The sequence below is a fragment of the Ranitomeya imitator genome, chromosome 2 (assembly GCF_032444005.1).
Source record: "Ranitomeya imitator isolate aRanImi1 chromosome 2, aRanImi1.pri, whole genome shotgun sequence".
NCBI classification, from domain to species: Eukaryota; Metazoa; Chordata; class Amphibia; order Anura; family Dendrobatidae; genus Ranitomeya; species Ranitomeya imitator.
Window position 1 is genome coordinate 482,794,269 of NC_091283.1, and position 27,867 is coordinate 482,822,135.

General features: G+C 44.7%; 1 protein-coding gene across 1 annotated transcript; it reads left to right on the forward strand.

Moving 5' to 3' along the window:
• Positions 1-14,073: 14,073 nt before the first annotated feature.
• Positions 14,074-21,001, forward strand: DCAF7 (DDB1 and CUL4 associated factor 7). Its single transcript, XM_069751364.1, has 7 exons — positions 14,074-14,298; positions 15,975-16,133; positions 16,221-16,332; positions 19,068-19,186; positions 19,440-19,649; positions 19,788-19,905; positions 20,567-21,001. Exons 1-7 carry the CDS (start codon positions 14,161-14,163, stop codon positions 20,737-20,739), a joined length of 1,029 nt encoding a protein of 342 aa, XP_069607465.1. The 5' UTR covers positions 14,074-14,160; the 3' UTR covers positions 20,740-21,001.
• The last annotated feature ends 6,866 nt before the right edge of the window (positions 21,002-27,867 follow it).

Here is a 27,867-nt window from a genome sequence, read left to right on the forward strand (position 1 = left end):
GAAGGTGGGGGAGCCACCGGGAAAATCATACAGCCAGTATCTGATATATGCTGCCAGTGGTTCCCTTTCGTGTCTTTGGACACCATAAAATACATTTTGTTTCATTAAATGCATATATTTTTAGTTAAAAATGTTGCATTATGCTGTTATTAGAATTTTGAACCATTTTAGTCTACTACAGCCTCTATGTTTCACAGAACATAGCAGTCTACAGAATGTGTTTGCGGTGAATCAGTCAGTGAGCTCAGTCTGACAGCAGAGTTTGTGACATTTTTTTCTCTTCTAAACTATCTTCAAAGCTGATTTATGATTTGGTTTGGTTATATATTTGCGTCAAAGTTCATACAGAAAAAACATGCTTTTTAGCCAACAAGGAAAAAAACAACGTCAAAGGTGGAAATATCCTTTAACATAACATTTTGGTTGCCTGCAGCCTCCATTCGAGGGAACCTTGTATGCAGAATGCTCCCCCTAGTGGTCACTGTAGCAGAATTTTGAACTTTAAAGGAGTTGTCCAGGCTTCTAGCATTGATGACTTATCCTTAGGAAGTCTTCATTCTAGATTAGTGGAGGTTTGACACCCTTCACTCCCACTGTTTAGCTACTATTAGTATTACTCCTGCCACAGCAGGGTGTATACAACGTTCAGAGCTGGAACTGGACATCGTACAACCACCGCCAGAGTTAATAATAGCTGATCAGTGGGGGCGGGGCGTGGGGGTGCCTGTGTCGGGCTCCCACTGATCTGGCATTGTTGATATATCATAAGGATAGGTCATCTATTTTAGACTGCTGGACTTCTCATTTCTGTTAAATCTGTCTGCAGCTTTCACTGCTAAACTGCTGACAGTATTAGATAGGAGAGCTGGAAGGCTATATAAACATACCTTGGTGTATTTTCTCAGTATCAGCAAGACTAACAAAGTCTAAAGGTACCGTCACACAGTGGCATTTTGATCGCTACGACGGCACGATCCGTGACGCTCCATCATCGCTCCATTATCGCTCCAGCGTCGTAGACTGCGGTCACACTTTGCAATGCACGACGCTGGAGCAATAATTTCATGACGTATGTGCGATGTAGAAGCCGTTGGTTACTATGCGCACATCGTATACAATATCGTGCACACCTTTGTTACACATTGCGATCATGCCGCCACAGCGGGACACTAGACGACGAAAGAAAGTTTCAAACGATCTGCTACGACGTACGATTCTCAGCGGGGTCCCTGATCGCAGGAGCGTGTCAGACACAGTGAGATCGTAACTATATCGCTGGAACGTCACGAATCGTGCCGTCGTAGCGACCAAAGTGCCACTGGGAGACGGTACCCTTAATCCCCTCTTGCTGCAATTGCAAGTGCTCTGAGTGTGATCGCCTTTTTGCAGCTTTGGCTCTCTGCACAGAACGCGCCCAAACCCCTCTCTCCTCTGTTTGAGTGACAGCTATAACAGTCTCCTGCTTGGACAATGGCGCCGTCACTAAAGACGTACTTGCCAATGTCAGCCTAACGCTTATTCCAATTGTAGGGCTTGCCCCTCTTTACCACCCCTTAGATGTGTGACTGTAGGTGTGATGATCACCTTCTCAGTGATGCTCAGAATCTACACACAGATATGCTTAAAGTGAATCTGTCAGCAGGATCCCCCCCAAAAAACTATTTATATGTGCATATAGCTCTTTCAAAGACAAGTCCATACGTATGTTTAACTGAGTAGTCCATTCCTCCGCTACTGAGAAATCAGCGCTCGAATTGATATGCAAATGAGACTGAAGTGCTATGGTAGGCCTGAAGCCTCTGTCACTCCAGCTCTATTCCCTCCCCAGTGCCACCTCCTGCTTGACTGACAGCCTCTATGCTATGTGACCTAGGGCAAAGAAGACGTCAGTCAAGCAGGAGGAAACAGCTCGGGGTGAGGAATAGAGCTGGAGTGACATAATCTTCAGATCTACCACAGTTCTTCAGCCTCATTTGCATATCAATTGAAATACTCTCATCTCAGTAATGGAGGAACGGACTGACCATGGAAAGATATTGCTGGACTTGTGTTTGAAGGAGCTATATGCACATAAAAATAGTTTGGGGTGTGAACTTCTGCTAACAGATTACCTCTAGGCTAGGGTAACATGAATATATTGTCTCATCCCAGAAAATCGGTCCATCGTACTCTGATCAGAGTTTTATCACAGTTGTGATCCAATTTTCTAGGATGAGGAGAGGATTGGGAAAAAATGTCTGTTTTTTTTAACGTTTACCCTGGTTACCAGGGGACTTCGCATAGTTGGTCGCTGGAGAGCGGTCTGTGTGACAGCTCTCCAGTGACCACACAGCGACGCTGCAGCGATCGGGATCGCTGCAGCGTCGCTTAATGTGAAGGTACCTTAACGCTATCCCAACATCGGTTTGACAGCTTCAGAGCGTGGCATCTAGAGTCCCTGTTCAAAATAAAACAAAACATCTGTTGTGCTCCAAAATCTAGAACCCAACAAGATGAAGGGTGCAGGCCATAAAGGAGCAGTCAGGGAAGTCTCAGCTCCTGTATACTATACTATTAATTGCTATATCTATATATACGTGACACAGGAGGGAGCACGGCGAAACACAAGAAAAAAGAAAACTCAATGTACATGTAGGGTTTTTACTATAGTTTTGTTTGAACATTTTAGCATTTATTTTTCCTGCCTGATCCTCAGTGTGTTCAGGCAGAAGTTGTAACATCAACGATATTTCTACTTTCTACATGAGGAATTTTCAGGCAGACATTTGCAGCCTTTTCCAGTAGCAACATTATACATAAGGTTTTACTATTCATGTGCTGCAAAAAAAAATAAATCTGCAGCATGAATTGACCTGCAGTGAGGATTTCACATTTGCAATATATCAATATGTACGCCATGGATTTCAGATTTCTTTGACTGCAAAAAGGTAAAATTTATGGCAAGTCCAATGGCTTAGCTAGTGAGCCCCAATGTAAAATCTTTAAAAAAAAAAAAGGCCCCGAACTTTTAGTCTTCTCATATGAGCATTTTTGGTACATATTTTCCATATAGGCTTTTCTGTACTATAAAAACTGATTAAAAGCGCTGCTTGAAATCTACATAAAAAAAAATATTAGGGGGGAAACCCAGCAAAAAAAATGCAGCAAAAACACAATAAACAGAGAAGATTATTGCGTAGTTGGCTACAGAAAACATTCAAATAATACAACATTGGAGTGAAAAGCAATTAAAACAAATCCTAATTTCCAAGCTGTTTAATTCCTGGTGACTTTATATATAAGGCCACGTTCACACTAGCAGTATTTGGTCAGTATTTTACCTCAGTATTTGTAGGACAAAACCAGGAGTGGAACAATCAGAGGAAACGTGTAATAGAAACATATGCACCACTTCTATATTTATCACCCACTCCTGGTTTTGGCTTACACATACTGAGGTAAAAACTGACCAAATACTGAACTTGTGAACGTGGCCTAACTGTTGATAAGTGAAGAGCCTTCGCTATGCAGAATGTGTGAAGATGTGGTGTAAGTGACCTGCGGTGAATCACACATGATACCATAAGTTTATAATAATGCTGACCTGTCTTAAAGGGAACCTGTCACCCCCAAAATGGAAGTTGAGCTAAGGCCACCGGCATCAGGGGCTTATTTACAGCACTCTGTAACCTGAAAGATGAGAAAAAGAGGTTAGATTATACTCACCCAGGGGCGGTCCCGCTGCGGTGGGCGTCGCGGTCCGGCGCCTCCCATCTTCTTACGATGACGTCCTCTTCTTGTCTTCACGCTGCGGCTCCGGCGTACTTTGTCTGTCCTGTTGAGGGCAAAGTACTGCAGTGCGCAGGCGCCGGGAAATGTCAGAGAGGCCCAACGCCTGCGCACTTCAGTACTTTGCTCCGCCCTCAACAGACTGCTGTAGATAAGCCCCTGATGCTGGTGGGCTTAGGGTACCTTCACACTAAGCGACGCTGCAGCGATACCGACAACGATGTCGATCGCTGCAGCGTCGCTGTTTGGTCGCTGGAGAGCTGTCACACAGACAGCTCTCCAGCGACCAACGATCCCGAGGTCCCCGGTAACCAGGGTAAACATCGGGTTACTAAGCGCAGGGCCGCGCTTAGTAACCCGATGTTTACCCTGGTTACCAGCGTAAACGTTAAAAAAACAAACACTACATACTTACCTTCAGCTGTCTGTCCTCAGCGCTGTGCTTTCCTCTGCACTGTCAGCGCCGGTCAGCCGGAAAGCAGAGCGGTGACGTCACCGCTGTGCTTTCTGGCTGGCCGGCGCTGACACAGGATGCAGGAGGAGTGCAGAGAAGCAGAGCGCCGGGGACAGACAGCTGAAGGTAAGTATGTAGTGTTTGTTTTTTTAACGTTTACGCTGGTAACCAGGGTAAACATCGGGTTACTAAGCGCGGCCCTGCGCTTAGTAACCCGATGTTTACCCTGGTTACCAGTGAAGACATTGCTGGATCGGCGTCACACACGCCGATCCAGTGATGTCAGCGGGAAGTCCAGCGACGAAATAAAGTTCTGGACTTTCCTCAGCGACCAACGATCTCCCAGAAGGGGCCTGATCGTTGGTCGCTGTCACACATAATGATTTCCTTAACGATATCGTTGCTACGTCACAAAAAGCAACGATATCGTTAACGATATCGTTATGTATGACGGTACCTTTAGCTCAAATTCCATTTTGGGGGTGACAGGTTCCCTTTAAAGTGATCATAGACATCATATAGTCATTACCTATCAAATGTTTATATTTAAGTGATCGTCTCATCAAAAAATAATCTGCTGTTTAAATCTGTTTTTACATGTATTATTATTATTTTTTTTTTAAGTTTTTGTTTTCATTAATTTTCAGAGTATAATCTGTATTAAATAAAAATAGAAATCTTGCAATTTCCACACTGGTCACTGGAGCTCTTCTACACTTCTGCTTACTTTTTTTCAGGAAACTCACATGTACATTAGCCGCAATTAGACCGACTCAGACCCTATCTTTTGTATTGAGGCATCTAAAGACCGTGTGCAAAGGTCATTGTAAATGGAGGGGGAGCTGTATGACTTATTGTAATTAGTAGATCCTTTGGGAGAAGCTGTGTGCAGTAATCATGCCTATGATAATAATGAGCCTACTGAAAAGTCTTCCATTAAAAAAAAAAGTTAGTATGAATCAAAAATAGCCCGGTGACCAATGTGAAAGCTGCAAGATTTATAATTTTTTTAATACAGATTGTAATATGGAAAAGAAAAAATCTGATTTTAAACAATAGGTGATTTTCTGACATTCTTTTGAAAGAAAGTGGAAATCAGAAAACTGACTGGCCAGCCTCATAGAGTTTATTAATGTAACATCTATCGTCGGCTTTGGTTTGGTTTATTCTAACCACGGCTGCTAATATTTGGGCTGGAGGACAATATGTTTCATTATAGCTTAATACTGTCCTATTACTTTCATGGTGAGATATTCTTCCTATTTTTAAACCTCCCGAGTCCCACCGTCACAACAGACAATTGAAGCTTCCCCTTTATAAGTGGGATGATGGGAGAATGGGTTAACAGAGACATGATGGACCGTAGAAGAACCTTATATTGCCCCATATGTGACATGATTCCCAGCACGGTCCTCTCATAAAAAGTCAGACTCCATGTGGTCAGCATCAAGCTGTGGTTGCATTCATGTTGGGGGCGCCATCATTTTTTTTATAAAGCGGAAATAACAACCAATGTGTGAACTCAGCCCAACTGAATAAGTCATATATAGAATATTAATGTTGGAAGGCACCTGTAGGGTCATCGTGTCTGACCCCCTGCTCAATGCGGGATTCACTAATCTATCTCAGACATGATATATACATAGTCAGAACAGTTCTCAAATGGGCGAGAATCAGGTTCCTTTATTATTGTTTTTTCCATTGTTACCCAAATGATACCTTAGGTATATTGGGCTATAGTACCCATCATCCTTAGGCTGGCCATATACTTGACAGCTGTCTCTTCCATCCCCCTCATACAAGAGGACAGAGGACCCTGCCAGGCACCCAAGCCGGCAGCTTTTAGAAGGTAGGACAATAAGATCAGACATGTAGAAGTTCATCTGTTTTCTTTCTCCTTTCAGCATCAGCTGTTGAGAGGCTCCTAAACCCTATACCTAGTAGATGGTTTCCCGTCCCACCAAAATCAAAGGGTTGTGTAACAATAATCTAACGGCCAGTATTTTTTCTGATTCCTATAATGTACTTTACCACCCTCTATTACACTTCAATAGCTCAGAAGAGTTTATAAGGATTTTGGTCAATGGCTGTAAACCCCCTGCTGAGAGCAAGGACAGAGATTGGAATAAATTACGCTGGCACCTCTGGGTTTCACATACCAAATACCCAGACAATAGAGAAAACTGTGAACGTTTTGATTCTTGAGTTTTAGCAATTACTATAAAAAAAACTTTAATAAATATGCATTTTTGCCAAAAATTGATGTTTGCATTGTTTCTTCATCAGCTTTGTACCATTTATCAAAAAGGAAATTGACAAGTTAATTACGAGACCGGCTTGGCGATTTTATTAGCGATGCAGTTGGTTTGGTTTGGGATAAATTGATTGACATATAGTTAGGGATGTCCATAGAAATCACAAAGCCCCATAGCAAATGTCTAAATTATTCCCTCCTCCAAAAAAAGAAACATTGCAGCAGCTTCTGGCAGGTGCCTGCTTTGTAAAATAGCTGGCACCCGAGGGGTATGGACAGTGGCGTAACTACAAAGTTATGGGCCCGGGTGCGAACTTTCAAATGGGGCCCCCCACTATGCCAAAATATATAGGTGAATTAGAAATAGCGACACGCACAAACGAACACGATCTGCGTTAGTATACATGCACCATTACAGAATTAGTTGTAGGCTGTGTTCACAAGAGTGAAGTTCACTGTCTGTATACAGACCACAACCTCCATCCTCGTGGAGGGTCGTCCGGGACTTCCTCTTCATGTTCAGTTTGTCCGAAGATGGAGACAGTGACACCAGCGCTGATTGGTGCCGGGAAGCACAACAGCACATCATGGCCCCGAGGGGGTCATCACAGCCACTGTGGGAACGGCGACGGCACAGGAGGTGAGTATAGGCTTTATTAATTTATTGGGGCCGAACATTCAGTTTAAGATGAGGTTGTTCTAGTGGGAAACAATCCCTTTAAACAGTGGACTCTTTATTAGCCCATGAGGCAACATTTCAGTTTCATATCAGAGAATTGTTCAGTTATTGATCCGAAACGTTGCCACTTGGGCCAATAAAGAGTCCGACACTTTTATCACAATCAATCAGAGTGCTGTGTGTGTGTATAAATATATATAGACAGACACACACACGCATACATTATATAGGTGAAACTGCGACTGCGGTATGTACCTTATATAGGTTATACCACTGTGTGTAATATACTGTGCCCACTGTGTATAGCCCATATAGGCCAGCCGCAGTGTGTGTGTGTGTATATGTGCATATATAACACACACACTGTGGCTAGCCTATATGGGCTATACACAGCGGTCGCAGTATATTACACACAGTGGTATAACCTATATAACTTACATACCGCAGTCGCAGTTTCACCTATACAATGTACATAGACTGCTGTACATACATTATATAGGTGATACTGTGATTGCAGTGTATAGTCGCAGTATATATATATATATATATATATATATACACAGCAGTATCACGTATATACACATTAGTCACAGTGTCACCTATATAATGTATATAGACTGCTGAACATACATTATATAGGTGATACGGTGATTGTATACAGCAGTGTCACCTATATATTTTACATGCAGCAGTCTATACATAGCATACAGGTCAAAATGCAAATGCTGCGTATACATGAAAAGATTTCATGCTGGTACTCACCTGAGATGGAGGAGGATGAGGAGGGTCCACTGTCCAGCCAGCGTCGGAGGTGCTGAAGACTTGGAGCTGATGCTGGCCTGGGATCGGTGAGGAGAGATCTGTTCAGAGTGAGGCTCAGGCGTCTGTGTGGCCTTTTCTCACTTCTGCACAGGCCCTGGTGTGCACACGCTCTCCTGTGTGCCCACACTGACCAGGGCTGCAGACGCATGCCCAAGCACAAACGAGGGCCGCACTCACAAAGGGCACAGAAATCACAGGGAGCACATAGCTGGGGGGCACGGGGGAACAGAGATCACAGGGGGCACATAGCTGGGGGGAACAGAGATCACATAGCTGAGAGGTACACAGATCACAGGGGGCACATAGCTGGGGGCCACAGGGGGAACAGAGATCACAGGGGGCAAATAGCTGGGGGGCACAGGGATCACATAGCTGAGAGGTACAGAGATCACAGGGGGCTTATAGTTGGGGGGGCATGGAGATCACATGGGGCACAGAGATCATATTGGGGCACACAGCAGGGGGGCAGAGATAATATTGGGGCACACAGTGTGGGGGCACAGAGATCATATTGGGGCACACAGCAGGGGGGGGAGATGCAGCGCCCCAGAGACCTGGTCGTTGCAGTAATGTCGCTCTGCCGCTAAGGAGGGTGATGTTATGTCTGATTGCACTAAAGGAGTTCATCTGACCAGGTATCACAAGCACACATTACACTTCACACTCCGGCCACTAGGGGGAGCAAAAGGCACTATTTACTAGGTCACTCCTCACACTGGTAAAACTAGGGGTCGGATAGGAAGTTAGGACAGAAAGTAGCCTGGGAGAGCTCCAGGGAGGACCTGTCAGAGGTGGGTTCCTGACAGGGACCTAGCAGAAATGACTGATTGTTACAGAGCCGCGCCTGCACTACCTTGCGGCGGCATCTTAGAAAGGACACGAAGAGAAGGATACTGTAGAGCAGTGAGAAACGGGATCAGAGTACAAAGGAGATAGAGCCAGTAGGAGTCGTGCCCCGAGAACGGCAACATCCTACTGAAGCGCGTAGCCGGTGGCCGGAGCACCGAGGAAGTAACAGACTCTACGCATTACTTCAAACAGCGGCAAGACAGTTAACTACAGGTTGGCTGTCTAACTTAAATCACCTGAATAGGAGGCAATCGTGGGAGAGGGGCATCGCTAGGGTCCCAGAATAACTCCAGGCCTACCTGTCATACGGGTGCGTCCTAGCCATATCATACTGGGGGACGGAGAGAAGAGAGAGGATGGATACGACAGTTGTGAGGACTATACCGTGGTGCTCAGCAGGGAAGGACTACAACACACAGGCGCTAGAAGGTAGACACTGATTTCCACCTGCAAAGGGAACTCTGCATGTGCATTCGGACCGGCCGGTCTCAGCCAGCCCTGTTAGCAGTGCTCTGGATTGCGGATCCCGAAACCTTCAGTAAAAAGGTAAAGAGACTGCAACCCTGTGTCCTTGTTATTCCTCGCGTTCTGCACTACGCACTACCACCTATTATTGGACGCCCCTTAGCAGGGTCACGGACCGGGTCTAGCCACCGTGACAACCCTAGAACTGAGACAGAGAGGACCGGTACCGAGTAACCCGCGGCCCTGCGTCTGGGGGCGCTCCAAAGATCATATTGGAGCACACAGTAGGGGGGCAGAGATCATATTGGGGCACACAGCATGGGGACACAGAGATCATATTGGGGTACACGGCGGGGGGGCAGAGATCATATTGGGGCACACAGCGTGGGGGCACAGATATCATATTAGGGCACACAGCGGGGGAGCAGAGATCATATTGGTGCACACAGCGTGGGGGTACAGAGATCATATTGGGGGGGCAGAGAGATATTGGGGCACACAGCGGGGGGGCAGAGATCATATTGGGGCAAACAGTGAGGGGTGGCACAGAGCTGAGGGGCACAGATCACCTGCAGAGAGGCACAAAGCTGCAAGAACAGCGATCGATCTGGAGTCTGTGTCGGGCAGCAGCTCCTATTTCGGGACAAGAGAGCATTGGGTGGTAACTCCGCCCACCCGGTAACCCCGCCCACCCCTATGACATCATTCCTGTGCAGGACAGGCAGCGTTCTGTGTTGTGAATTCAGCTTTTGGGCTCCCTCCGGTGGTTGTAGAGGGTAATGCAGTTGTGCCTGGACTGCAGGAGTGGACAGGTGTATCTACTAATTGCAAAACTGACTGGGGTATATAGCTTTGCTGGATTCTTTAGTCAGTGTCAGTTGTCCATTGTTCTTGAAGGATTCACTTCCCTGCTGGTCTCTCCAGTTTGCTGTGTTTTTCTACAAAGATAAGTCCTGGCTTTGTTTTTGCTGTCCACCTGCAGTGGACCTTATAGTTCTGTGCATTTTCATGTTTTTGTCTTGTCCAGCTTGGTCTGTGAAGGTTTTTTTGCAGCCTAGCTATTTCTCTGGAGATGCAGATATACCCCCCATGTCTTTAGTCAGATGTGGTGATCCGTATTTTCTGCGGTGGATATTTTCTAGTGTTTTTATACTGACCGCATAGTACTCTGTTCTTTCTTTTTAGCTAGTATGGCCTCCTATGCTAAAATCTGATTTCATATCTGCATATGTTATTTCCCTCTCCTCTCACAGTCAATATTTGTGGGGGGCTATCTATCCTTTGGGGATTTTCTCTGAGGCAAGATAGGTTTCCTGTTTCTGTCTTTAGGGGTAGTTAGATCTTAGGCTGTGCCGAGGGGTCTAGGGAGTGTTAGGTACCCCCCACGGCTACTTCTAGTTGCGCTGCTAGGTTCAGGGTTTGTGGTCAGTACAGGGACCACCTTCTCCAGAGTACGTCTCATGCTGCTCCAAGGCCACCAGATCATAACAGTTCTGTAATGAACGCTGCTTACCCTGCACTCGGGGGTTAACGGGTTGACAGCCAGCACTATACAGCAGGCTGCTGCCGGAGCATTGCGGACCTGCCTGCCGGCCGCATGAAAAGCCGCCCCCTGATTTAAAGGGACGGCGGACAATTTTGTAGCTCAGTGCTTAGGGGCCCGCCCAGTCTTTGCTGGACTGGGCGGGTCCCTAAGCACTCCGGGCCCAGTCACAGCTGTGACCCCTGCGACCGCGGTAGTTCTGCCCCTGGGTATGGAGCAGGCTCAGCACATGAGCCCGTTCTATACAATTGCTCCCACCTTCTGCTGTACTTATAAGGCAACTGTTGGGAAGTGACTAAAAAACAAGTGGTTGGCAAGAAATCTCAGAAGACTTGGATGGCCAATAAGCAGCACTACTATCTTCTGTTTTGCCAGATAAATCTATTACAATCTTCTGGCCATTTATTTGTGTTAATATAACTATTTTATGCAATTATTACCTTAGGGCTAGAAAAAAAAATGTAAAAACTTAAAATGTATTAAAATGTTGGATTTTTTAACCATTGAAAGCTTATGGGCTAAAACAAATATTCCTAAAAAAAAGCAAGTGCAAAGCAGTTAATGGTTATTAGCACATCGCAAACTAACTCTGCCTCTCTTTATCCCCTGGATCATCAGTTGTGAAGACCTCCATTATACATAGTGAATCAGTAGGAAGGTATTGTCAGAGAATGGTACTGCAGAAGAGTGAGATGGACAGATACATCAATGCAGTACGGCAAACATGCATCCTTTAGATCAGCGTTTCCCAAACTCCAGTCCTCAGGGGCCCCAACACATTGTGCTTTCAGGATTCCTTTAGTATTGCACAGGTGATGGAATTATTATAAAGGCATCAAAAACTGCCACAGGTTCTCTCACCTGCGCAATAGTATTTGGGGAAACACTACTTTAGATGTTGTAACCTTTAAAGAAGCACTTCAGCAGTTTTTTTCTTACTCACTCCATTAGACATCACTAATGTGTATTTACCGATCGCCGTCTTCTGCAGTTTCCTTTTTTTTAAATATGTATTTTTTATTAAAGCATATGACACGTCGTTAACACAGTCTGATACAATTTTCAGACGAGTACAATAGATACATGAGCTGATAATACATTTTCATTTTACTAATCAACACCCTTACCCCCTAACCAACCCCCTCTCCCCTCCCTCCCCCCAATCTCTTGCCCATTATCCAATAAAACCATCTGACATTACCTCTTGAGAAAAGATAGCAAGCTTTACAAAAACACACCTGTACATGTAGGAGTCCCCCCAGAATCAACGAAACAACCCCCATTCTACTTTGCAGTAACTCAGCAGACGCTACACTTGGGTAATCCATCCATCCATCCCACACATTTTCAAATTTTGTATTCTGACCTCTTACTGTATATATTCCTTTCCATAAGGACAATAAAATGTATCTTGTTGATAAATTCCTTTTTCCCTGGCGGTTTTTCATCCAACCAATGCATTGCAATAAGCTTTCTCGCAGCATACAACAATCTTGCGATAGTCAGCCTTCCACATTCATCCGTAGCAATATCAGCCATACAACCCAAAAGCCAAGTCAGCGGGTTACGCACCACATCTACTCCTGTAACCTCCTGGATCAACTTAAGCACCTTCACCCAAAAGGGTTGGAGGCGAGCACACGACCACATCATATGTAGCAGATCAGCGCCTTCCTCACCACACCTGAGGCATTTTGAGTCACCTCTCAGTCCTGCCTTCATCATCCATACCGGGGTCCTATACACCAGGTATAACTGCGACACCCTTTTAGCCTCACTCAGGGAAGCCCTGGGGATGTATTGAAGTATGGACTCCCACTGGGACTCTGACAAGGGGCCCATATCCACCACCCATTTCTCCTTAATCCTTAACGGATGCTTCAATAAAAAGGAATCCATCTGACCCCTGTACATCAAGGTAATGAACCCCCTCGTACTCCTCCGAAGCCCAATAAGGTTCAACATGCTATCTGACTGCAGAATCACGCGCGACCCCTCATTTTGACAGTTTAGGGCGTGTCTCAACTGCAGGTACTAAAAGAACGTCTTCTGGGACAAAGGAAACTCAGTCCTAAGTGTCTTGAATGTTTTAATAACATCCCCATCAAGCAACTGAGACACAAACCAAATGCCAATGTGCCTCCACTGACCGAACCCCCGCAATCTCTTAAGCTCTGCCGACCTAGGATCAAACCAAATACGAACATTCAGCTAAGTGCGTTTTTTCTCTCTGTGCCTTGCGTTCTGTATGTTTATCTTTCGTTGCCTGACCTTGTACTGACCATCCGTTTAACCCCTTCTGCTCTGATCCGCTACCCTACTGGTATAGGAGGCAGATTTCCGAACTGTGACAGTGTGTAATGTGAACACTGTCAGCATTCAGCCCTATTTCCAGCATGAGTGGATGGTCACATGCCAACTAGATTCTCTTCCGCTTTTCTTAATAGAACATTCTTTAATATTTTATACAGATATTTTTAAGCAGTGACTTCATCTGAGTGACAATCAAGTGTCAGAAAAATCGCGCAACCCAGAAAGTGGCAATTTGACTATTTTAAAGTTGCTTTTAGCAGTTAAAAAACAAACAAAACAAGCACCGAATAGCAGCAGGTCGCAGACCGAACACACTGCCATATACAGAACCGGGGCTAGTCGCCAACTTTGGAGACACGGGTCATGTGGCCAATGAACACTCCGTGCCGCTGCTCAATCGTGGCGTAATGTGGAAGTAAATTGTAAAAAGTTCAGCTTTTTTTGCGAAAACCTTGTACCCCTGTATAATGCAGCGCTGCTGCAGCTGCACAGGTCTTTCTTTGCCAAAGTTGCCTTTTAGCCCCAGTGACCAGTGATTTGGATGTTTGGCTACAGCCCTATCCCACATAGACAACTAATAGATGCAATGTTGCATAAAAATTATCACCATGGTGATAAATATTTATAACAATTATATGTAGAAATAAATTGCATCAGAAACACCAGAAAATAGCCTGCTACCCAACTACAGACTGAGACTCTCACACTCACCACGCCTACCACAAATCGCAAATCATAATCCAAGAGAGGCTTGACACGCACGTGAAGCCTAGCCAACCAGTAACTGTCCTTACAAATCCCGCCCACTGAATGGCACATCGAATCAGGGTTAGAAAACGTTCTGCTCGGCATCCAATCAGCGTTGTCGCTATCTCTAGGAATGTTTATGCCGATATCCCGCCCCCTCTCTCTGAGTGGCTGTTTGCGAGTCTGGGGTTTTGCGCATGCGTTGCTGTGTTCTACGGAGGTCTCGGTGATTGTGGTCTCGGTAACGGTCTGAACTGTCCGCCACCATGTCCCTGCACGGGAAACGGAAGGAGATCTACAAGTACGAGGCGCCATGGACGGTGTACGCCATGAATTGGAGCGTGAGACCGGACAAGAGGTTCCGCTTGGCTCTGGGGAGTTTTGTGGAGGAGTATAACAATAAGGTAACATGGGGTGCAGTCATGCCGTGCGCTTATATGGGCTGCCCTGCTGCCAGCTGGTGTGTGCCCCCCTCTTACAGGTTACATCGGGGCAGATGTAGGTGGAGCAGTGGGTACATGGCCTGCGGTTACTGTGCCATTCAGTAGGAGTGATGGGCCGCCACTGCTGGCTTAGAGGAAAACTCTGCTTTTATGAAGCCCCTGCAGTAAAAATACCACTATTTGTCAAGTATAAGTGGTCATCTAAAGCAGGGGTCCCCAACTCCAGTCCTCAAGGCCCACCAACAGGTCATGTTTTCAGGATTTCCTTTGCATTGCACAGGTGATGCAATTATTACCTGGGCAAGACTAAGGAAATCCTGAAAACATGACATGTTGGTGGGCCTTGAGGACTGGAGTTGGGGACCCCTGATCTAAAGGAGTGTGAAGGGGGCTCCCCGGCGACAGAGGGGGCTCCCCGGCATCAGGGGGCAGAGGGTACTTCGTCAGGAGGGGGGGCGGAGGTTTGCTTCCCGGCGTCAGGGGGGGTTGTAGGGGGGCTCCCCGCGTCAAGGGGGGGCGGAGGGGGCTCCCCGGCATCAAGGGGGGGCGGAGGGGGCTCCCCGGCGTCAAGGGGGGGCGGAGGGGGCTCCCCGGCATCAGGGGGCAGAGGGTACTTCCCGGCGTCAAGCAAATTTTTTCATTAAGTTACAGGTCCTTTTTAAAGAGCTTTTTCCAAGATGGTAAGTTATTCCTTTTGGATAACTTGATAGGGGATCATTTGCCGATCGCTGTGGTGCGAACACTGGGAGCCCCATTAATCAGCAAAACACTTCTCCGGTTCCTCTCTGTGCACAGCCCTGTCTTGGATGGAGTAAAGGTGTGTAATACGACCGCCGCTCCATTCATTGTCTATGGGACTGCTGGGAATAGACGGGTGCGTATTTGGCTTACTATCTAACAGTGTCACTACCCAAACCACAGGCATCATGACTCGGAGCTTGGCTGCTTGATTGCAGGTACCTATGTTTTGCTCTGAAACACTCTGATGTTTTGGAGAAAATATAGTTGAAAGATCCCAGCACGGCTCCAGGTGATTGACAGATCTCTTGCCAAGTACACACACGGGAGATACCTGTCAATCAACCAGAGAGGTGCAGGGGAAAAGCTGTATAGGGGCATCACCAAACTAGTCTCGTCTCTGCCGATGGTCCTCAGCTGGAGCTTCAAACTATGTTTTCTCTGAAATGCAAGAGCGATTCAGAGGAACACATAACCGGCTGTGATTCATGCTGTGCGCAGTCTGGGCAGCATGAATCAGCTGACAGGTTCCCTTTAAGGATTTTTTAGATGGGGCATACTGGTATTGTGGCGTTTGTTAATTACTTTTGAAAATTAGGGTAGGAACATCTCAGATCTCATGCTGTGCGCTGAGGATGGGCAACACCCCAAAACATGTCTGCAAATTGAGATTCTGGTTTGGCTTTTATCATAAGTCATATTGCAAGACTCATTAAAGGGTTAATAGTGACTTTTTGGATTGCTACATCCAATAGGTGACCATAGAGTTCAAGTCCTCTTCCAAGAATGACATCAGGAGTCACCGTTTATAGCAGTGTTATGTAGGACCGTAGCTTCACAGGGCAGAATACATTACTCTTTTCCATTGTCAATCCTACACATGGCGTCTTCTCCTACAGGTGCAGCTGGTTGGTCTGGATGAGGAGAGCTCCGAGTTTATCTGTAGAAACACCTTTGACCACCCATACCCCACCACAAAGCTCATGTGGATTCCTGACACCAAGGGTGTGTATCCAGATCTGCTGGCCACAAGCGGGGACTATCTGCGTGTCTGGAGGGTGCGTACATCTCACATACAGGGCAGCCATACTTTCACTTCTTCTCATGTTGTCCATGTGAGATATTCTGTCTTTCTTCTGCTGTAGGTTGGCGAGACGGAGACCCGCTTGGAGTGTTTGCTGAACAATAACAAGAACTCTGACTTCTGTGCGCCTCTCACATCCTTTGATTGGAATGAAGTAGATCCCAACTTACTTGGTGAGTGTCCTGGATGTGCCCGCTGCTGCCATATGAAAGAGGCGCCAGTTAGGTTTGACTCCTGGTATGAAAGGCGCCCTCCTGTCACCTTAACCCCTTTCTGACATTAGACGTACTATCCCGTCGAGGTGGGTTGGGCCCGTATGACCACCGACGGGATAGTACGTCATACGCGATCGGCCGCGCTTTAATTTTTCCCTAACTCAGCACTGACTGAGCGCCGGCCGTAAAGTACAGCGGTGACGTCACCGCTGTGCTCTGCTTTACGGCTGGCCGGCGCTCACCAGTCAGTGCGGGAAGCTGAAGGCGAGGGACATGACCAGACACCAGGAATGTAAGTATGTAGTGTTTGTTTTTTTACATTTACAACGGTAACCAGGGTAAACATCGGGTTACTAAGCGCGGCCCTGCGCTTAGTAACCCGATGTTTACCCTGGTTACCAGTGACGACATTGCTGAATCGGCGTCACACGCCGATTCAGCGATGTCAGCGGAAGATCCAGCGACAAAATAAAGTGCTGGACTTTCCCCAGCGACCAACGATCTCCCAGCAGGGGCCTGATCGTTGGTCGCTGTCACACATAATGATTTAGTTAACGATATCGTTGCTACGTCACAAAAAGCAACGATATCGTTAACGATATCGTTATGTGTGACGGTACCTTTATACACAGCTGATAACACAGCATCCACCAGTCACAATAGTTCTTATCACAGCTGACCCTGCTCCCTCTTGCACAGGCTCAAGATTCAAAAGATAAGGTCACTGTCTGATGTGCAGTACTGCACCTCCCATCATCAAGGCCGTGGTCTGATGTGTAATACTGCATGTAATCATTATAAAACTTTTGGAAAGTCTTTTGTAAGGAATTGGAAGTTAGTCTAAAAAAGCCCCAGTGGCCTGTGTGAAAGTTGAAAGATTGCAATAGGTTTAAAAAAAAAAATTGCCATAAATAGTTTAAAAAAAAATACATGTAACACAAAAAGATTAAAGGGAACCTGTCAGCAGGTTTGTGCACAGTAACGTACAGACAGTGTCAGGTTGGCGCCGTTATACTGATTAAAATTATACCTTGGTTGATGAAATCCGTCTTGTGGTTATTTTTTAATCTTTATTTTCTGTTTTCACTTAATGATATGCTCGTGCTTCGGGGCGGCCTGTGGTGGGGGTCTTCATGTGGTGTGCTTATTAGGTATTCATAACCCAGACTGCTGACAGGTCACTGATCCCTCACTGATCTGCCCCATAGTTTACATAATGAATATTTGTACATACTGAAGAAAAAAACCTGCAGGCAGGTGCCGGCCGTGTCACCTGCGCTGCAGCATAATCGTGTATATGTATATATATAATTTATTTTTTTGCTTCAAATACAAAGGATATGTATCATCTTTAACTTTAGCCCTTTTTGCAGCGAATCAGAGACAGACCTACATGGCTGGGAAACTATAGCTAGTGGTTGATGCATGCTGCACATCAGTTGACAGGTTCCCTTTAAATGCGCAAGGAAATTAATTATAAATGTAAAGATACATTAAATATTTTTTAAAAACCATTAAAAAAAGCCACAATTATAACATTTTTGTATTGTAAAAGTAAGTAAAAAAAAGTATAACAAATTAGGTATCGTCACAGGCACAATTGCCCAAACTATTAACATATCTGAATATTTTTTAAAAAAGGTCTTAATTACCGTATTTTTCGGACTATAAGATGCCCCGGACCATAAGACGCACCTCAATTTTTCAGAAGAAAATTAGGGAAAAAATTAGTGCGTCAAATGAGGGTCCGTCTTACAGTCCGAATTATTCAGCTTACCTGGGGGGTAGGGTGTAATAGGGAGCGCTGGTGGAGCGGGGTCTTAGGAGGTGTTCGGTTGTCTAGCTCATCCCAGGCTGGTGCAGCAGGCTTGGTGGTGCGGCGGCTCCACCATTTTGTGAAAGCCCCCACACATCCACATCGGCAAATGATAGGTGATGCGGGGGGCTCCGCCGGTATTTGTGGAAATCCCGGAGCCCCTGCACATCCATCCCGGGCTGGCGCGGCACTTTTGCAGATGATCAGTGGTGCGGGGGCTCCGCCGGCATTTTGTGAAAGGCTGGAGCCCTCGCACTTCCATTGCTGTAATGATGAGTTGATCTTCATGAAAATGGCCACCTGAGCGGCGCATGCGCAGAATAAGATCTTGGGAGACGATCATCTGCCAAACTGCTGCGCATCACCCTGGGATGTGTCTCCTGGTGAGTGCATCCCAACCATAAGATGCACCCCCATTTTCCCCAAAAAATTTTTGGGAAAAAAGTGCGTCTTATGGTCCTGAAAAATACGGTACTGTTTTTTTTTTGTGTGTGTTTTTTTTTTTTTTTTTTTTTGCGGTAGCCACATTGCCTTACAGTAATTGAAATAATAACTGCTCAAAGCAGGGCATGCACCCCAAAATGGTATGTAACTTGGTAAATAATTTTGACAGGTCAATTGTACCATACGATGAGCGCCATGAATTCTAATTCCTGAAAATAATGGCGCAGTGGCATTTTTTTCACCATTTCACCTCAATTTGATTTTTTTTCCCCGTTTTACAATACATTATATGCTAAATCAAATGGTGTCATAAGAAACTACAAGTCGTCCCTCAAAAAATAAGCACTTATACAGCTATGTGGATGGGAAAAAAAGTTATGATTCTTGGGGTAAAACAAACAAAAAAGAATATCAATGAGTTTCTTGATTCCAGGAACTTCCAGCATTGACACAACCTGTACCATATGGGGTCTGGAGACCGGGCAAGTTCTTGGCAGAGTCAATTTGGTGTCTGGTCACGTGAAAACACAGCTTATTGCTCACGACAAAGAGGTGAGACCAACGTGATGTTAGTAGAACATGTGCTGTATGCAAGTTTTGTAGGATGATATGTGTGGATGTATAAAACCAGTGGGATATGGGAGGGGTATCCATCTAGTGCTCCCATGCAGAATGAACCAAGGGGCAGAAATGAATGTTTTGAGGCCCACCTGGCTAACATTGTCTCCTACACCAGTATGTGTTGTTAAGTTGCAATTGATTTTGTTAACGAAATGATAAATGTGTCTTGTCCCTTACATTATAGGTATATGACATCGCGTTTAGCCGCGCAGGCGGTGGCCGGGACATGTTTGCCTCGGTGGGAGCAGATGGCTCTGTACGAATGTTTGACTTGCGCCACCTAGAGCACAGCACCATTATTTATGAAGACCCCCAGCACCATCCTCTGCTCAGACTGTGCTGGAACAAGCAAGACCCCAACTATCTGGCAACCATGGCCATGGATGGGATGGAGGTAAGAAGCCTCGGAAGTCACCCATCAGTTTCTCTGGAGGACTTCTATAGTGATCTATATTTGTGATCTGTACAACTACACAATCGTCAGGATTAACTATTGTCTGTAAGCATCCATGCTTCATCTGTCCATGCACAGGTAGTGATTCTGGATGTACGAGTGCCCTGCACCCCAGTGGCCAGGCTGAATAACCACCGCGCGTGTGTGAACGGCATTGCCTGGGCTCCACATTCTTCATGTCACATTTGTACTGCAGGTGAGTAACAATAAGAAGTATTACAATGGGTGGGCCGAAAAATGTGCAGTGTATTATTATTACTATTTTTTATTTCTGCATGTAAATGAAATTTTGTTTTGATTTCCATTCATTTTGCATGAGTTCAGTTTTTGCAAATATCCCTACTGAGAACTTTGCCTTAAAGAGAGAGACCGCTTGGAATGGTCCCTGACAATACCAGGCAGGTTTTAGTTCTCTAATGCTGTTCTAATTTGTGGGATAACTTTTAAGCAAATGTTCACTTTCCCACCAGCACCTCCACAGGGAAACTAAAGCATTACTGTAGCATATTTGAGATCTATGGGCTGGACATGTAGTGCTCAGACACTTTGGGTCATACAGGATGAATAGCCACTCTGAAGAATATGAGGGTTTTAAATGATGCTGATGCTTTGGCATGCCTCCTGGTCTGCGCCATGATGCCAGTAGTATGGTACGTGACATTGTGGGCATTGATTGGCTAAATTGCTTACGTTCTTTTTAGAAGTTGGATTACCCCTTTAATTCTATAATCTGGTAATCGAAAATGGGTCCTCTAAACAAGGCAACCTCTTGAATGGTTTCTATGGTTTGACAGTGGAACTGACTGTGGTATTAATATTCGTTTATATGATGTATTTGATTCATTGTCTTATTTTAGCTGATGATCACCAAGCGCTGATCTGGGACATCCAGCAGATGCCACGAGCCATTGAGGACCCGATCTTGGCATACACAGCAGAAGGAGAGATCAACAATGTCCAGTGGGCGAGCACCCAACCAGACTGGATCGCCATCTGTTACAACAACTGCCTGGAGATCCTCAGAGTCTGACTTTATTTATTCCAAACTCCGTTTACTCCTTCCCCCCCTCATCCCATTCAAGAATCTTGGGATTTTGTACATGATTAGTGTCTCTACTTTTAATCTCCATATACTCCTGTTATTTTTTTTTAGGTTATCTTGTATAAGCAGCAGTGTTTTCATATGGATGCCTAATGGGTAATATAGTTACTGTCTAATTTATTGGCATTTTATGACTTATCCCAAAATAATAAACCAGACCCACAAACAGGAGCTGACAGATGATAATCCACTCCCCCAGAGTAATTTCTTTTCTTTTACTCAGTGTAGATTACTTGTTGAACATCAATATGTTCTCTCTGTCTTTTTAATTTTATTATTTTAAACAGTAGCTAGACTTTTTTTTCTATTTCATTTTTGATCAGCCTTTGCAAAGTTAAGAATCTTTGTAATATTACCTTATTTTGCTTTTTCTCTGACACTGTGATGAAAGTGCCGTTTTAACTGCCAGTTCATTCTCCTTTAGCAGCTACTTTGAACAGCTGCTGTATCAAGAATCACTTTACAAACATTATCACTGTCTGAACATGGGGAAGGAAGCAAAGAAGCTCACAGGGAAAGTGTTTGTAAATAGTGTTAAGGTACCTTCACACATAACCATTTAGTTAACGATATCGTTGCAACGTCACGCTTTTTGTGACGTAGCAACGATCCCGCTAACGATCTCCTTATGTGTGACAGCGACCAACGATCAGGCCCCTGCTGGGAGATCGTTGGTCGTGGGGAATGATCAGGACCTTTTTTTGGTCGCTGATCACCCACTGTCATTGCTGAATCGGCGTGTGTGACGCCGATCCAGCGATGTGTTCACTTGTAACCAGGGTAAACATCGGGTTACTAAGTGCAGGGCCGCGCTTAGTAACCCGATATTTACCCTGGTTACCTTTGTAAAAGTAAAAAAAAAAACAGTACATACTCACATTCCGATGTCTGTCACGTCCCCCGCCGTCAGCTTCCCTGCACTGACTGTCAGCGCCGGCCGTAAAGCAGAGCACAGCGGTGACGTCACTGCTGTGCTCTGCTTTACGGCCGGCGCTGACAGTCGGTGTGGGAAGCTGACGGCGGGGGCCGTGACAGACATCGGAATGTGAGTATGTCCTTTTTTTTTTTTTCTTTTTTTTTTTTTTTTTTAACTTTTACAACTGAAGACAGTTTCAACGATGCCGAAGTCGTTCCCCTGATTGTTGGTCGCTGGAGAGAGCTGTCTGTGTGACAGCTCCCCAGCGACCACACAATGACTTACCAACGATCACGGCCGGGTCGTATCGCTGGTCGTGATCGTTGGTAAGTCGTTTAGTGTAACGGTACCTTTAGAGTAGGGATTCTTGTGAGAGCAGCAGTTCAAAGCACCTTCTGAAGAGCATGACCGAAGAAGATAAACAGCACTTTCAGCATGGTGTTTGACAGAAGGAAGCAAAATAAAATAGAGTAAATTACAATAATAAAATAATTTGCAAAGGCTGATCAATAACTAAAAAGGTTATTTACTTTTTTAAGGGCAATCATGTTTATGTTGAATGCTTTTCATGTGATACCGCTTTTGTAGCAACAGTAGCATATGTGTTTGTGGACTTTTAGAGTTTTCCAGGATTAGAAAAACATGACTACTTTCTTTCAGAAATAGCTCTAATCTTGACCTTGGGCTGTGTGTAGCATTGCAACTCAGCTCTATTGAAGTGAAGCATTTCTAATCCTACATGACTCCTACAAAAGCGCCCTTTTTTGCTATGGGTGGGGATATTATTGAATATACATGTGTGTGAATCTTTCATTTGTTACTCTTAAAAAAAAATAAATAAATAAATAAAAAAAATGGTGGATTGAAAAAGGTATTTTGCTGGGAAATAGACATTGCATAGGTACAGCTCAGCCGCACTCTATGCCTCTGGCAGGCTATCTTGGCTGTTACCTGCAGTGCATTCTTGAGGAAGTTCAACAATAGCCATTGACTTTCCATACTCTATGTGCTGTACCGTGAACTGTGAATGTCGGCAGAACGGCCCCCCAATAAATTTCAATTGACCTAACTGGTATGGGAGTGCGCTTGTTTTAACCCCTTTTTATTGCAATGTGCATACATTTTGTATGATAATGGTTATGCTTGCTGCTTGATCTCCTCCACCACTGTGGGATAACAGAATAAGACATGAGATTTCACATGGGTTCTGCCCCTCAAGTCCATGAATCAAAGTAAAAGTCTCTTGGTGTATATTTATGTTGTACATAGTGGATACAAATGAGCAAGTTGTTCCTCTCTTGCCTGTAAAAGCCAGTATACAGGTCCTTCTCAAAAAATTAGCATATAGTGTTAAATTTCATTATTTACCATAATGTAATGATTACAATTAAACTTTCATATATTATAGATTCATTATCCACCAACTGAAATTTGTCAGGTCTTTTATTGTTTTAATACTGATGATTTTGGCATACAACTCCTGATAACCCAAAAAACCTGTCTCAATAAATTAGCATATTTCACCCATCCAATCAAATAAAAGTGTTTTTTAATAACAAATAAAAAAACCATCAAATAATAATGTTCAGTTATGCACTCAATACTTGGTCGGGAATCCTTTGGCAGAAATGACTGCTTCAATGCGGCGTGGCATGGAGGCAATCAGCCTGTGACACTGCTGAGATGTTATGGAGGCCCAGGATGCTTCAATAGCGGCCTTAAGCTCATCCAGAGTGTTGGGTCTTGCGTCTCTCAACTTTCTCTTCACAATATCCCACAGATTCTCTATGGGGTTCAGGTCAGGAGAGTTGGCAGGCCAATTGAGCACAGTAATACCATGGTCAGTAAACCATTTACCAGTGGTTTTGGCACTGTGAGCAGGTGCCAGGTCGTGCTGAAAAATGAAATCTTCATCTCCATAAAGCATTTCAGCCGATGGAAGCATGAAGTGCTCCAAAATCTCCTGATAGCTAGCTGCATTGACCCTGCCCTTGATGAAACACAGTGGACCAACACCATCACTGACTGTGGGTACTTGACACTGGACTTCAGGCATTTTGGCATTTCCTTCTCCCCAGTCTTCCTCCAGACTCTGGCACCTTGATTTCCGAATGACATGCAAAATTTGCTTTCATCAGAAAAAAGTACTTGGGACCACTTAGCAACAGTCCAGTGCTGCTTCTCTGTAGCCCAGGTCAGGCGCCTCTGCCGCTGTTTATGGTTCAAAAGTGGCTTTACCTGGGGAATGCGGCACCTGTAGCCCATTTCCTGCACACGCCTGTGCACGGTGGCTATGGATGTTTCCACACCAGACTCAGTCCACTGCTTCCTCCGGTTCCCCAAGGTCTGGAATCGGTCCTTCTCCACAATCTTCCTCAGGGTCCGGTCTCCTCTTCTCGTTGTACAGCGTTTTCTGCCACATTGTTTCCTTCCAACAGACTTACCATTGAGGTGCCTTGATACAGCACTCTGGGAACAGCCTATTTGTTGAGAAATTTCTTTCTGGGTCTTACCCTCTTGCTTGAGGGTGTCAATGATGGCCTTCTTGACATCTGTCAGGTCGCTAGTCTTAACCATGATGGGGGTTTTGAGTAATGAACCAGGCAGGGAGTTTATAAAAGCCTCAGGTATCTTTTGCATGTGTTTAGAGTTAATTAGTTGATTCAGAAGATTAGGGTAATAGGTCGTTTAGAGAACCTTTTCTTGATATGCTAATTTATTGAGACAGGTTTTTTGGGTTATCAGGAGTTGTATGCCAAAATCATCAGTATTAAAACAATAAAAGACCTGACAAATTTCAGTTGGTGGATAATGAATCTATAATATATGAAAGTTTAATTGTAATCATTACATTATGGTAAATAATGAAATTTAACACTATATGCTAATTTTTTGAGAAGGACCTGTATACAGCGAGTGAAATAAGTATTGAACTTGTCACCAATCTTCAAAGTACATATATTTCTAAAGGTGGTATTAACATGAAATTCTCACCAGATGTCGGTAGCAACCCATCCAGTCTACACAGGCAAAGAAATCAAACCATAGATGTCCATAAATTAAGTTCTATTTAATAATAATAATAAGTATTGTAAGAGATGTGCAAAAGGCCATGGAAAGTCATGACGCGAGCTGAATTCTATCAATAATTAGAAAGCCTGCAGTGATCCTCAACCTACTGAACAGCCGCACAGCCAGCTCTTCCCTCTCCTAGTGTATCCTCACCCACCCCCTGCAGACTGTGAGCCCTCGCGGGCAGGGTCCTCCCTCCTTATGTACTCGTGTGCCTTGTTATCTGCTCATGTTTAATGTATTTGTCTATATTTGCCCCGTATTCACATGTAAAGCGCCATGGAATAAATGGCGCTATAAAAATGTATAATAATAATAATAAAAGCTAGCCTTCCACTTAGTGAAAAATAATGTCAGCTGGTTCAACTGATGCCATATAAAAAGATATCTCATTACAAGGTGCCACACAAAAATATCTCATGATGGGGTGAATCAGTGAGCTTGCTCAATACCTTCAAAACCTTATTGTTGCAAAACAAATTAATGGCATTGGTTACTAAAGAATTTCTAAACTACTGAGGTTCCAGTGAGCACTGCTGGAACCATAATCCAGAAGTGGAAAGAACATTATCATTTCGCCATAAACCAGCTAAGACCAGGTGCTCCCTGCAAGATTTTTAGACAGGACTGTAAAGAATTATCAGAAGAGTTGTCCAAGAGACAAGGACCACCTAGAGTTACAGAATGACCTGTAATCAGCAGATACAATTGTTTCAAGGAAAAATATTAAGTAATGCAATCCACCCTCATGGCATGTAGGCATGTTTGCCATGCAAAACTTCATTGCTGAAGAAGTGCATTTAAAATTTGCCCAACAACATTTAGACAAACCTTTGAAATACTGAGAGAATATAGTCTGGTCAGATGAGACCAAAATCTTTGGATGCCACAATACACACCATGTTTGGAGGCCAAAAGGCACTGCATATCAGCAGATGTTCTTCAGCACATGGCACTGGCAAACTTCATATAATTTAAGGAAGGATGAATGGACAAATATATCGAGACATTGTTGATAAAAATCTGTTTCCATCTAGTAGGACAGTGATGGCGAACCTTTTAGAGACAAAGGACCCAAACTGCAATCCAAAACCCACTTATTTACCGCAAAGTGCCAACACAGCAATTTAACCTGAATACTGAGGTTTTAGATTAGAAAACAACTTGTACATTAGCGCGCTATACAGTCTTTAGCGAAGAGCTTGTAAGCGCTGAACTCCAAGCCTAAGATACAGCCACTAATTGCAGTGGAGGTCTGTTCTAGAGAATGGAGAGGATTTTTAATCAAAAGTAAAATTGCAAAGTTGTTTGTTTTTTTGCAATTGTTGCCCTTTTATCATGATGAAAATAACCCTTTAAGTCAGGGATGGCCATCCACTCAAATATGGTCTAGAACACAGATGGTCACACCTAGATAATAAGATACCTGCCACTGCAGGGTTTTTACTCCCTAGGAATAAGATGGGAGATAATTCATAGCCCACTTTATATATGATTTAGTAATTCCTCTGAGAAATACCCGCTTTTGGGGAAGAAACGTGTAGGGAAAATAAAATTACAGCGTGATGGTGAGAACCCCATAGCAGTACACACTAGGGGACTGTCCTTGTAAGGACAGGAGCAATACAGGGGCACAATAGGGAAGAACAGAAATATCCCTTTCAATTTTTCAAGCCCAACCTATTTGGATTATATTCCCGGGTCCTGTCCAGATTGCATCTGCTATGGGAAGAAGTGATTTGGTGAGATCAAACCAATCTGTTTAATTGAGCATTGTTTATGCACAAGCACTTTATTGTATTGGTTTATGTGTGTTTGTAGGTTTGGAGGAACCTTTTTAACTTTGGTCAATAAAAGTTATATTTTATTGAAATGGGACTCTAAGGCCGCTGTCACACTTGCGAGTTTTACGGACGTATGAGTGCAGAAAATACGTCCGTAAAACTCGCCAAACAAACGGCACAATTATTCTCTATGCCCCTGCTCCTATCTGCCGTATTTTACTGATCAGTATAAGGGTATGTTCACACGTTCCTGATTTCCATCCTTTTTTTTCCAGGACTGTTTTTTAAAAAACTGCAGCTCTTGGCAGAAAACGCAGGTCCTTTTTTTGGTCCTTTTTTTGATGCGTTTTTTGATCCTTTTTTTGATCCTTTTTTTATGCAGTTTTCTATGCAGAGTCTGTGTGTTTTCTAGGAAGTTTTTTAGGGTTAAAATGGCTGAAAATACCCTAACCCTAACCCTACCCCTAACCCTATTCTAACCTTAGTGGAAAAAAAAAAAAATTCTTAATTTTTTTTTTATTGTCCCTACCTATGGGGGTGACAAAGGGGGGGGGTGTCATTTACTATTTTTTTTTATTTTGATCACTGAGATAGATTATATCTCAGTGATCAAAATGCACTTTGGAACGAATCTGCCGGCCGGCAGATTCGGCGGGCGCACTGCGCATGCGCCCGCCATTTTGCAAGATGGCGGCGCCCAGGGAGAAGACGGCCGGACGGACACCGGGACGCCGGGTAAGTATAAGGGGGGGAGATTAGGGCACGGGGGGGGCATCGGAGCACTAGGGGGGGGCATCGGAGCACGGGGCGGTGGGATTGGAGCACGGGGGGCGGGACCGGAGCACGGGGGGGCAGCCACACTCCGCCCACGCACTTCCGCCCGCTTCCCCGCACTTCCTGCTGCAGCGGTTCTGCACCACAAACCGCAGTAAAACCCGCAGATATTTTTTTCATCTGCGGGTTTTACTGCGGGTTTGACCTCACAATGGAGGTCAATGGGTGCAGAACCGCTGCGGCTCCGAAAAAAGAAGTGACATGGTACTTCTTTTTTCCCGCAGCTATTCAGCGCGGCTTTTTTTTTTATTTTCCGCATTGTGGGCACAGCAGTTCCTGTTTTCCATAGGGTACAATGTAATGTACCCAGCATGGAAAACAGCTGCGGACCCGCAGCGTGAAAATCGCGGCAATTCCGCATGAAAAAAAGGATCGTGTGAACATGGCCTTATACGGCTTTCTACGGCCGTAGAAAATCGCAGCATGCTGCGTTTGTCACCGTATTGCGCA

Coding starts and splice junctions, on each gene's coding strand:
- DCAF7 (XM_069751364.1), top strand. CDS start 14,161: ATGTCCCTGCACGGGAAACGGAAGGAGATCTACAAGTACGAGGCGCCA. Junction 19,187..19,439: donor TTATTGCTCACGACAAAGAG/GTGAGACCAACG, acceptor CTTACATTATAG/GTATATGACATCGCGTTTAG. Junction 19,906..20,566: donor ATGTCACATTTGTACTGCAG/GTGAGTAACAAT, acceptor GTCTTATTTTAG/CTGATGATCACCAAGCGCTG.